We start from the raw sequence: 12,957 nt of genomic DNA on the forward strand, positions 1-12,957 counted from the left end.
ATTGGGCATAAAACTGGTGCCTTTACCATGATCTGGACTGAATATTGGACTGGATTGCCTGTTTCTTATTTGATTAATCACCAAAACTCTGTGGTTCATAGAGGGTGCGGTCACAGCATGAGTGCAAAGTTTGACAAAGGTAACATTTGTGGATAGTCGTGCTTATGCAAGATTATCTGTTGTCAACCACGTTTTCTTTTTATACATTTACTTTTTTTAATCACCTTAACATTTTGAAATGTCGGCAACTTACCTTGCCCTGTCAGGGGGAGTTTGATTATTGTAGACAAGATTGGATTGGCTTAAAACATCAAGCACTCTTGAAGATGCGTGTAAGGTTGTGCAAGGCTTGAGGGAGGAGGCAATCTACTATTTCCTTGACTTCTCCTGGCTATATGTTTATTGATGCTGTACAGACGCCAAGCATGTTGTTACGTCATTTTACTGATTACGTGACCCTCCATCATTTCTGATACTCAAAAGAGGGAACAGAAAAGAATGACTAAAGGCAAATCACCAAAACGAAATTAACCTTACCTTGCATGGAACTATAAACAAATTCAGCGCAGGAGTAATTTGTACCGAATAGCGTACCCTGCTTCGAAGTAAATCTCTAATGGTGAGGAAAACAGTTTACTGGCCAATTGCCTAATAAAAATCAAGGACAGCTCATTATTTAGCCGATACCATCCAAAGGATATCTAATAATGCTGGCTGCTCAAGCCTTCTGCCCTTTGTTGGGTTGCCGTGCGCGTGCAAGTTTAGGAAATACAGCTGACAACTTCGGTGCCTAACCTTCTCCCGTATATCCACGCCAGATTGCTCATAAAACCACATGTTAGGCATATAGTAACTAGATAGGATTAGAGTGCCCAACTACACAACCATCGGAGATAATAAATCTTACTACAGGATTTCAAGTGTCAGGGGAAACAATCTCGTTCCGGCTTCAACTGTATACCGAGTTGCAGTTCAAGGCACAAGTCCCTCTTATTATATAATTGGTTCTGCAATAATACATGATCATAAAATAAGGATGACGCAACTTTGACATCCCTCGCAAATCATCATATAGCAATCCAAGGTAACGATCCAATTGCTTACCTGAAACTACAGCAAAAGAACAACGCAATTTCTACCACCAACTGCACTCGTGTATAAAGAGGTCAAATAATCAGCTTTATTTATTAAAAAAATTGACTGCCTGAGAATGTTTCAATTGACACATTCTGTTAGTAAGAGGTTGCAAATCATGGAACCAAATACATATTTTAAAGAACATATTATTGTACATGTAAATAGGATTTAGGGAAATCTTCTCCATGTTTAGAAAAGTTACCTAATCTCATTATGATATCAAACAATTTCTTACATACATGAGAAGAGCATGTTCTGCCTCTTCAAATTCAAATGCAGCTAAGGAATAAATTAAGCATTGCATGCAAAAAAGAAAGAATTATTTGTTTATACCTAGTCCTATTGAAATAACTGAAAGGGTACTCCCATGTCCTCGTTGCTGAAACATCATTATCTGAACAAACTTTAGTGTCATCATCCAAAAATGTGAGTCACTTGCTGAATATTCGCAAAACCAGCCCAAGATAACCATGTTGAAAATGAGAATCTATTGATTCTTAAATAAGCTTGATGGAACCTAAATAAAAAAAGAAGAAGAAAGAAAGACATTATAAGCAAAGAAGCAGATAGATATAAACGGATGGAATGTCTGGGTTCCCCAAAAGAAGAAGAGAAAGGCTCCATGGGCACTTAGGTTCATGAAAATATTAGTTCAGACCAACCAGATAAAGTTTGGTAAAGAGAATTAGAGAAGTATCATGTCTATCTGGCTGAACCTAAATGTATTCAAGTTTTAGGCATTGAAAATATAAAATTTGAGCTGCTGTGCTAAAAGATATAAATCTAATTGGAGTTCACAAGTCTTTAGTCAAGGATTTGTCAAGCTACTTCACCTCATACATATACACAGAAGACTGGTGAAGAAAAGTAGGAGAGCAGAGACATGAACTAGAAAAGGGAAAACATATTTATTTTCTTCAGAATTGAAATCTAGCATCTTTCTAATAATGGAACATAGTCTTGAATGACAATGACATCCACATCAAAAGATGATGGGACATCTAAGCCCAACATTTAGCAGAAAACTAATAGGGTTTATTTGTTTTGAGAAAAAACAGAACCAAGAAACACAATATGTTTCTGAGTTCTGACAACCCTCTATGATTTATAAAATGAAAGTGTAACATAAGGCCAAATGAAAGCGTAACATAAGGCCAGGCAACCACGTGGACAGCATTCAGGATAGAAAGAGGAAAGCCTCACATAGAACACCAATATATTCAGTCATTTTCTATTCGCTAAAGAAGAGAAAAATGAATTTTTTCCCAAGTCAAAGCAAACATACCTTCACATGATGTGGCATGATCTTGATATCAAAGGGTACATGAAGCCATGCTTCAGGCGGATAGAGCAAAAAGTTCTCAGGCTTGCTTGTATAGACATCTGCATATTGATGGATGTAGTACGCAAAAGCTGATTCTTGACCTTTGTCAGTTAGGAAAGTTGCTCCAAAAGACTTGTTAAACATTTTTTTCATCTTCTGCCTTGCCTTTAGCCTCTCATCATTTAGCTCCTCTGAAAGCAACTGACACACTTCACTTCTCTGACTATTTGCAACAGTTGCATGTAGTTTACCAAGCAGTTCTTGTATGATATGAAATTTTGCCTGCATCCAGGAGCAGAGTAGACCACAATAGGGCTTATGATCAACCAGAAGAAACAACTTTAAGCCTGACAATTTTCATTGAACAATTTAAGTGAAAGACACAACCATATTCATCCCAAACAGACAATTTTTAAGGCTTTCTTTCATGGATAGGTGAGATTGGAGGTAACAAAGGAGGGTTTTTTTAGTTCAACTTTTCCTTTTCTTTTCCTTTCTAAAATGCACACAGCAGAGAAGGCTAGATAATGGAAGATTCAAGCTGATCATCAACTAAAACAATAAATATTTGCTTCATTAGATATGAAACATAAGATGAAGATGAAAGGCAATTTAGGCAACTGAACAAGACTGACCTTCTCAAATCAATCCTAATTTCAAAAGGCGCTGGTGAACTCAAAATGTAAAATCTTTTGAATCTTATAGCACTTACTATATGCCATGAGTCTTATATCATCTTCCTATGATCAATACAAATACTTCACTAACCCAATCACAGAAGTTGCTCTGCGACATTCTTTTTGTTGTGCTATAGTCTACTTTGTAGCTGATTACCACTACTTAAGTTTGTAATCACTTGCAGATCTAGTTCAGAACAGATTACAATCACAACTTCTTTGATGTCAATAAGAACATTGTTAGTCTGGTGCCCTAGCTGTTCTAGAGTTTTAGTCCATTTTCCAAAAATTCGATGAAATCTACAACACAATCAATTGCGGGCTTTAATCACGCCTGTGAGGAGTTCACTCAGAAAATTAATAAACATGACAATACTAGCATTATGTGATGCAAATAAGATGACCACTCTTATAATGCCCTGAGTGTTCAAGAGTCTTGGTCCATTTTTCAACAAATTAATGAAGTCTAGAAACAATAACATTTTTGTGCTTTTTTTAAGAGAGATAAATTTCTCTAATCATGCCAGTGAGAACTTATGTCAGAAAATTGATATAATTGACATCATCAGCAGATGCATTTCCACTTCCTTGAGGTATCAAGATTGCCTATAACTTGAAAGTCATCACACCACATTTAGCCCCAATTTGTGCTGAGTAATTTATTTGCACGAGACATTTACAAGATTGAAAAATTTTATAGCTCAATACAGATATGCCAAGTCAAGACTAACAACTAGCAGAATAAACTAACAATGATATAGATGAGGAAGAGGATACTTCAACTGAAAATAAAAAATTTCAAAAAACATAAGCACTTTTCTCTAAACAACAAAGCTTTAAAGGAAGCTAAATGTGCCCAGACACATGCATCCTATTTAGCCAAAGTCGAAAGATATAGATATAAAAAGCTATTTACTACTACTGTCAAAAAGCTGAGCAAAGCATACCTGTTCAAAACGATAATTATCATCATTCTGAATTCGTATTTCATTCTGCATCATGAAAAAAACCAAAATAAGAGAGTGCTTGATAAGCTAAAATTTAAAAACATGGGCATTTACATGACAGGTAGAAAAGAACGAGAAATGACCCATACTTCTAGTTCATGGATTATAGCAGCAGTGCGCCAACCAGCCTTTGAAGGCCCCCTTAGGTCACTAAAGAGGTGATCACCAAAATAAATCACCTACAAAGGAAATAAATGGTAAATTGTTCAAACGTCACAGGAGAAAACATTTTCAGTATAACTGTCAAACAAGGATTTGCGATTAAATTTTGATTTGTCCAACAAGCATGTAAGAAAAAAATAACTCAATTCTATTAATTGTTAAATTTCCATCGAAAATGAGAGGGGGAGCAGATAGGGACTGCTTTCCTTTATTACACATGAGGTGTATTTTATCCAGATAATTAAAAACTTTTTCCAAAGAAATTTAATTACTATAGAAGAAGTGGTTATACATTAAAACCCTTTATTATCAAAAGAATGTATCTTTTACAGCACAATTCATCATCTTTGGGTACATAATCTTAAATGTTTTTTGGATAAGAGTAATTTGTATAAAAAGGGAAAACTGTACATAATCTTAAACATCAAATAACAATCAAAGAAACCTTCTTCTTTCAGCCAAATAAACCTTTTCTGTCCTCAGTTTCAGTAAATCTTTTCTATTAATTATTGATCCAAGAATTTTTCATTATAACAAGCTCAACAAAACAAAATTATACAGAGAGGTGGTATCTAAACCCAAATTCTTAAATGAATTGATGTGATTTCGGCAATAAAGTTCAATAAAGGAACAAAACATGTGTTTCTCAAATTTTCATCACAGTTACCTATATGGAGAGAAGGATGATAACAAATTAAGAACGGAAGAACTCTATGCTGAAACACTTATATTTGTTTTGTAAAGAAAATTACACTAAAAAAGCATAGGAGAAAAGGATGTATATTCAAGGCATGTTTCTTTTTTCCCCAAATCAAGAAGATGAGCAAATATGTAAATCCAATTTCAAGAAGGAAAAGGGTTTGCAGGACAAACTTGCAGAACTCACATATATATACTTTTACTTATTGGTCTTTAACCACAACATGTAAAATCTACTGAAACATCTCGAAACCAAAAAATCATATATGATGTACCTCTGGACCATTCCACTTGGTAATTTGGAGAAACGATTTCAGTGATCCATGGTAATAAATTTTATTCGGAAGAAACGCATCCACCTTATTGAAAGCTAGGGTGTCCTTCTCCATGTCATAATAGCTTCATAAGTTTCAAAAAGATGGATCATCAAAAAATAAATTATTATACATGGATTTCATTGTTAACAGACATAGAACCAAAGTGCAGAAAAAAAATGAAGGAGTAGGATTAAGGACCACTGCTGGCAGCTTAATTTTATAGCATAAGATAAAATAAAACAGGCAGTCATGTCCTTTTCACGTTTCAGTTTTATAAATTCAGCAATAGACACAATTCATCGAGGTTTGACCACATGGGCAAGGAACTTGCTGTCAGCAAGATAAAGTAAACCTAATTGCATTTCCATAATCTTGATTTCTTTTTGCTAATGCTGTTGAGACACAAATGCAGTAAATTTTACCTTCTTGAGAAGCATGATACTACAACTCATAGGCTGTTAGGTACAAAAGGCCCTCTTTTTACAGAAGTAAATCTAAGTTTTTAAAAGGTTTTAATCCCTATGCTTAATAATTTTATTTTCAGGTTGCCTGCAAGAGACCAACTGATGGAGAATGAAGGGAAACAATGGGAATTGATATTTATATTTAGGAATTTTAATATTGCATTACTATTAAATATTTTATTGTTTAGGAATATTAGTATTTATTATTTAGTAGTTGAATTAAAATTTTAGTTTCCTTATTGAATTAAGACTTATTAGGTTTTACTATTTTATTTGGTTTGGTTCATATAAATTAGCACCTAGACATTAGTTATTAATCGTTGAATAAAAAAAACTGAGTTTTCTTCAAGATTGAGTTTGTCTCTCTTGTTGGTGATTTTGGCTCCTATTCTACATCAATTCCCTTGTTTTGATGATTTTGCTCTCTTCTTCTGCATTGCCAACCTCTCTTGTGGTTGTATTTGTTAAGTAAACCATATCCATCACTTCATTATTCATGACAGCTGCAGTTGTTATCATAAAGCCCTCGTGAAGATTTAATCAAAAACCATGGAAGAAAATTAAGAACATTGTGAAGTGGCAGAACAAAGCCTCATGTCTGGTTTCTCTTGCATGTATATGTACAAAATAAATACAAGACTTCATAGGTTGAAGATACTAACCGAAAGGGATGCTCCGAAGTGTAAAACTCTGGCTTATTGGCTTTGGCAATAACAACATCAAAAAGCTCCCTCCAAGAGTCTCTGTAACCCAAAGAATCCTAAAGAGCATGTTGAAGCAAGCCAAGAAACTTACCATTAATTTTTCTAATGGAGTAATGACAGCAACCTTACCATAATGATACTAACAACAAACCCACAAACCGAACAAAAGACAAATAAGCATTCAATCTTGCACTAACTATTGAAACAAGTTCCAAATCATTTCCAATGATGAAATTCAGCACTTCCACTCATACCAACTGGAACGAGAAAATCAAACTAGGAGCATTCCACGGTCTACAACCTCCTATTTTATGAAATAAATCTCAATGAGCTGCTTTTTTTAATTCAGAAATATGAAAGAAAATATTACCTGACAGGACAAAAAAAAAGCATCTCAAATACCTTTAAGATGCAAAATTAATTCCAAGTGTCAAAAATGAAAGTTGCAATGGTGGATAGGATTCACACTCTGCGTGCATGAGAACATTTCACTCACATTCCTCATAACATAAATCAATTAATCATGAATGAAATTGTGCCATTTATAGCATTCATACGCCGGCTTCTATTTTACAGCATCCTATTTTTGTATTTCCAACAACAGCAAGAATAATCTTTTAAGACAATGCACTGAAGATCTATAAACATGAAATATAGAATGCATTTGCCTCTCAAAGTATCTTGAACTATTATAGAGAAACCAAACTAACTAACTTGAAAGAAAAAAATTATTGCAGGCCAGCTGTTACATTGCAATAGTGTAATAGTGAATGTGACAGGATATTGATCTTCCACTTTTAAGACACAAAAAGAGGTTAAGATTAGATTCTTGTAAGTGAATACCTCCAGCATAAAGCGCATCCCTCCATCCACAAAATTGTAAGGAGAGTTAGTGAGCAAGAAAAGCTTCTTTCCCTTCTCTCTTAGCATTGTAAGAAAGCGAAGTACTCGGCCCTGAAATATTCACCCACATGCAAGAGGTCAGAACTCAGAAGTATCAAGCAGAAATGCCATCTCACATTCCTGACAGGAACAGATTTGGGAAACAGCTCTGTTTAACTTAAAGCGGATTGTAAATACAGCCAAATATATAAGGAATTGGAACCCACATTTTTTACAAGGTATCTGTAAGGATCAGAAAGAATTCCTCTGTGAACCAACCCACTGCGATGAACATGCTGAATTGCACGATCTACATCTTGATATATGTAAGTTGCATCAAATTCCAGTTTAGCATCAACAAAATGTTGTACAACATCTGCAAGAAGGCAAGCCTACAAAATAAAATGATGACGTAGTAGTTTAGGATTAAAGAGAAACACAAATGCACAAGCCAAACAGTCAAAGGTCCATCCAATGGATCCATGAAGGGGATTGTGCAATCAAACAAGGATAGCAAAAATAAATATATGACTGTTAAGCTACTGTGTATCAGCTGCAATCGAGTTCAAGTCCTGTTAAGATACTAGCTGAAACATATAGCACCAAGGAAATCCATGCCAAGCCGTAAACCTCTTTTGACTACAAAAGATCAGCAAACCGACTTAACAGTAAATGCTTGGCCCCTAGACATACCTAATTATGTTATTTACATTTGCATGACTTTCCAAGAATACTCCTTTGCTTTACCAGTACTTTACAAGGGAGATTCCATTAAGGTACTCTATGTTATAGTTCCAGTTCAAAGTGAAAATAATACTCCAGGACATCTTAAATTAGGGAAGTGGACATAATACATGGGATGGAAAGAGACAGTATGGCTGTGATGCATCATAGCCTAAATTTCAAAAGATATGATGCTTCAGGAGTTGACATAATAAACATTCAAGTTCAGACCTCCATAAGTGCTCTAAATACAGGAAAATTTTCACGAACTTGCACATTATGACAGTAATTACTAATAATGCCAGGCGGATTTAGGTCTCTAAAGGCTAACACAGGATCTATAAATTCTTATAGTCGGGGATTAATTCATCCCTCCAACCAACATCCTCAGGCTCGGATTAGCTTAATATTGCTTTTCCGATAGAATTATAATGAGACTAAAAACAATGTAGAGGGAAGCTGATTATAGTAGCAAAAGTGTATCCTAGAAAATAAATAAAGGGGCCCCTATGCTACATTTTAAGGAAATAAAAATGAATATAACTTATCTTTTCTAAGTGAAAAATAAATTCATATTTTCCATATACTTCAACCTTACTGGTTTTGAATACTGACTATTCAAAGAATTCAGAGCCATAATATTTTCCACTCATCCTCAGGATATTGAAGTGTAATAAAATCATTAATACTGACCAGCATGTTAAAAACATACTTTCAGCTAGCGCCATCAACATTTCATTACATTGTTTTTAATTTTCTTTTTTGTTTGTGGTCTTGGGTTGGTGGTCCAGAAAGCATAGTGGAAAACAATGTGAAATTAACCTCACTAAAGCAAAAGAAATCCATCAAGCCAACAAGCCCACGTGCTTGGTCACGACCAATATGTCTTGTGCCATATATCTGTTCTATTTCCTTCCTGTTGAGCTGAAAAGAAAAGAATATGACAAGTCACAGTGTTTTCATTGAAAGTGTATAAATTAAAACAATTAATTAAACAGCATCACAATAGTCTTAGCACATAAACCACAATCAAATTCTAGAAGTCTAATGTTGTGTTGGTTATTGTTGAAGGTTCTGGATTGTGAGAAATGATGAGAAGGGATAAGGAGAGAGTAAGGCAATCCTTCAGAGAATATAACCTAACTGGTAATTTGGGCAGATATGAAGAGTGTTGCCAAAAATTAGAGGGTGTGATATGAAGTTTCATATGGATCCAAAAAATTCTAGTCTGCGGGATGCTTGCAAAAGAAAAACTAATAAAAACATTAAATAAACAATAATCAAAACAAAATACTCGTCTAATAAAGCAAAAAATCCAAAACTTTGATTATTAATTGGAAACCCAGCCTCGAAGGAGACAAACTACCATAAATATTAATTTATGCCCTGCGCCATTAGAATTTCCGAAAACCCACAAATCTCCATTGGTCATGTTTCCACTGGAATCACTCAAACACACGATTGATTAGTCTGAGATTATTCAGCCCTTATCCCATCACCTGAATTCTTCGAGATGTTTATTGTTCCTTTATGCATCTAGAAAAGAGTTTTCATGTTTGTGTGAATCCAGCTATTACATTGAAATTTCTTTCAATCCCTTGCAATGGCTACTCATGGCCTTAGTGCTTTCCCTACAAAGTTGCATGGAATCTTTGTAGAAAGCACCTTCTTAACCAGTTAATCATCTACCTTAACAAAGAATTTGGGCTAGTATGTATCATGTAGAGGTACGGATTTCTCTTGGGATGTCACAAGTTCAGTTGAAGCAAGTTAACTTCTTGGCAAGAATGTTGGTTGGTGTCAATCCATTTAGTTATGTATTAATTAATTAATGGTTGCAGTGGCTCCATTAAGCCATCTGCTTTTCATAAAAAAAGGAACTTTCATACAAGTGCATGAGACCTGAAACACAACGGAGAGGATAAGACGCCCTCCATTTTCCAATCATAATTTTTGAAGTTGAACAGTAATTCAAGCATTAGAGCTCTTTTTCCTACTTTGCTTTATGAAGAAAACATCCTACAGCTAACCAAAATTTATCTACAATCCTTGGGATCTATAAACAGGGTAAGGATATAAAGTAAAATATATATATTCTGGGGTACCTTGCGACGCCCAAAGTAGCATCCATCTGGCTCAATTGACCCAAAGAAATCCAACTTCAAGAGACATCCATTTTTCTTGTCATAGGATAGGCCTCTAATGGGAAAGGTTTGATCATATCTGAATTTCAAGCATGTCTCAGGGTATCTAAACTGCCAAAAAATAAACCAAGATGCAACACTTATCACAGAATTCCACATAAGATAAAATTTATAAAACAGCAAAAAACGAAAGTTCAATCTAACCTCATTAACCATATGCTCTTTTGCAAGATCATATATCAATTGTTGCAAGTTAGGAGAGTAATGTGCCAACGTATAGTCATAATCAAATCCATAAACTTGAATATTGTCCAATCTCAGGTTCTTATTCACATATATGCCTAACCCATCAAACAAGAATAATAAATACACGGACACCATGCCATGAACAAATAAAACAAAAACTCGGCCAAAACATCATGGAACGCACCTTCAGGGTTCATTTTTGGCATTCCCTTGACAGCCTCAGGAATCCTCAAAAAACCCTGCTTTGCTGCTTCAAACTCGCCCCGAATTTTTGCTACTTCACCATCAAGAACCAAACCATCTACCTTATCCAATTTCAAAACTGTTTGTTCAGTTGACGCAACTGCATTGTAGCTCCGAAAGCTTCCTCCCAGACCTGGAATTGAATTAAAAGCCAAATAAATTACCAGCATGGATTGGTTTGGTTTGGTTTCTCCTATGGTATTTCTTTTTTGCTAGATAGTTTAATTACGTACATCTATCGGTCGGCTTGAGTTCCTAGATATCTCAAATTTGAATATTAAACAAACATAATTATATGCAAATACGAATTAATTAAAACCTAATTAATTAAATAACAAGTTATGATTAATAATTCATTCATTCATTTCCGAGATTATATTATTAGATGCAGCCGCTTGTTCGGATATGAAGGCAGGATAGAGAGAAACAAAAGAACCTTCTCGAATTCCAGTAATGGAAGAAATATTCGTCCTCTGCAAGCCAAAGATAAATACGTTTATCAGAATTTTAAAAAAATAATAACGTTATAAGGAAAAACAGAGAGAGAGGAGGGGGGGGGGGTTACTAGAAGGGAGGAGGGGAGAGGGAGAAGCCTTCGAAAGAAAGCCATGGATTGGCAAGTGGATTTCAGAGATTGTGCTCCATTGTTAGGGTATGTTCGAAGAGAAATGTCAAAGAAAGAAAAAGTGCCTCCAAAAATTGAATGCCGCGATCCAGCGGCGATATTTCTAGTGGTAGCCGCCCTTTTCCCATATCCTTGCACACTGCTTAGGGGTTTTTTATTTTAAGAAAACAAACAAGTTTGAGCCTCTGTGTTTTAAATTATTTTCAGAATTGTTTTTGAGTTGTTTATTATTTTAAAAAAAATATTAAATTAATATTTTTATAAATATATTTTAATGATTTTAATATGTGTTATTGAAAATAAAATAATATTTTGTTAATATATTTTCATAAAAAACATTTATACATATCACTAAACACATATTTATAAAACATTTAATATTATGATAACTTCTTTGTTTTCTCTCAACCAAGAAGAAAAAAAATTTTGTTGATTAAATAATTTTTGCTTTTTATATTGTATTGTGTTTTGAATATTGATTTTGTAGAAATTAAAATAGCATGTTTTCACTAATAAAAACTTATTTTTCATTTATTTTATATATAAAAATTTATTTTGTAATAGTTTTAATCAAGTATTTTTTTTAAATTCATTTTTTTAAAAAATATAAATAAAATTATTTTTAAAATTATAACTATAAAAACTACGGCAATCTAAAACAAAAAACTAAAATATAATTCGCAACTCCAAAGCTGCTCTCAAGTTTCAAATAGTTTTGTATTGGCATTGCAATTGATAGTATTTTTTTTATTTAAAAAATAACTTAAAAACATCCCAACAACATTTCTCTAGAAATACACTACATTTATTAATGTCGTCCCTGCCGTTAGTTTTAATCTAACAACTGACCCATGTAGAATGAATACTTTTCTTTCACTCTATTGCTAGGATTGAACTTTGAGATTCAAATGAAACTATCCGTCCAACCTAAATCAAGGAATTTAGAGAGGTTTTCAAAGTGATAGCAAGAGATTCGTTAGAGGAGAATTTTGACATAAATGGTGTAGCTTTCAGATTTTATTTGAAATTATAGTCTAATTATATTTTTTTAAAATAATAAAATTTATTTATAGCTTCAAATTAATTATATTTTTGAATTGTTTTAATATGCTGATGTAAAAAATAAATTATTGAAAATAAATAAATAAATATTATTTTAATACTTTTCTAAATAAAAAATATATTGAAAAACAATCTTTATTTTAATCAAAATATATATTATTCATGTATATTTGGCTTAGATACGAAAAGGAAGTGTTTAATTAACATGTGTAATTAAAAATAAATCTACGTTAAAAAAAGGTAGTTACAGATGCAACTTATAATAAAGTTTTACTTCATCATCAACTTTCGTTGATGCATTCGAATTTAATATAATCAAACGGTGATAAGAGCGCGTATAACAGTTTTCACTTTAAACTCAAACGGCTTAAATACTCTCAGGGTAACCTTGCTTAAATCAGTACTAAGGGGATGTAATTGGAAGTTACTTTGAAAATTATAAAACTAGCGAAGGAAACGGTGCGTATAAGAGAAATAGCGAGTAAATTCTTGTACGTGTCAATAAAAATGGTTGAAAAAGACGGTTCGAGAACATTTTGAT

General features: G+C 33.6%; 1 protein-coding gene across 4 annotated transcripts; it reads right to left on the bottom strand.

Moving 5' to 3' along the window:
• Window positions 1-644: 644 nt before the first annotated feature.
• LOC133674403 (uncharacterized) lies at window positions 645-11,513 on the bottom strand. Of its 4 annotated transcripts, none has more exons than XR_009835227.1 (15): window positions 11,295-11,513; window positions 11,166-11,202; window positions 10,671-10,862; window positions 10,202-10,581; window positions 8,919-9,020; window positions 7,601-7,765; window positions 7,335-7,445; window positions 6,450-6,547; window positions 5,282-5,405; window positions 4,235-4,324; window positions 4,086-4,130; window positions 2,423-2,743; window positions 1,471-1,654; window positions 1,105-1,145; window positions 645-1,007 (listed from the first exon to the last, which is right to left on the bottom strand). XR_009835227.1 is itself a non-coding variant. In XM_062095489.1 (14 exons), the coding sequence occupies exons 1-14, from the start codon at window positions 11,337-11,339 to the stop codon at window positions 1,625-1,627; spliced, it is 1,647 nt and encodes a 548-aa protein (XP_061951473.1). In that variant the 5' UTR covers window positions 11,340-11,511; the 3' UTR covers window positions 1,324-1,624. The 4 variants fall into 4 exon arrangements, 2 of the variants coding, with proteins under 2 accessions (XP_061951473.1, XP_061951472.1); XR_009835226.1 differs by having other exon boundaries at window positions 1,105-1,204; XM_062095489.1 differs by lacking the exons at window positions 645-1,007; window positions 1,105-1,145 and having other exon boundaries at window positions 1,324-1,654; window positions 10,202-10,351; window positions 10,445-10,581; window positions 11,295-11,511.
• Between the last annotated feature and the right edge of the window lie 1,444 nt (window positions 11,514-12,957).

The sequence above is a fragment of the Populus nigra genome, chromosome 15, assembly GCF_951802175.1.
Source record: "Populus nigra chromosome 15, ddPopNigr1.1, whole genome shotgun sequence".
In the NCBI taxonomy this organism is placed as follows: Eukaryota; Viridiplantae; Streptophyta; class Magnoliopsida; order Malpighiales; family Salicaceae; genus Populus; species Populus nigra.

Excerpts from the sequence above, each read along its gene's own strand:
- LOC133674403 (XM_062095488.1), bottom strand. The coding sequence starts at position 11,339 with ATGGCTTTCTTTCGAAGGCTTCTCCCTCTCCCCTCCTCCCTTCTA. Across the intron at positions 11,203-11,294 it reads CTCTCCCCTCCTCCCTTCTA|AGGACGAATATTTCTTCCAT; the intron begins GTAACCCCCCCC and ends TTTGGCTTGCAG. Across the intron at positions 4,131-4,234 it reads CTATAATCCATGAACTAGAA|AATGAAATACGAATTCAGAA; the intron begins GTATGGGTCATT and ends TTCATGATGCAG.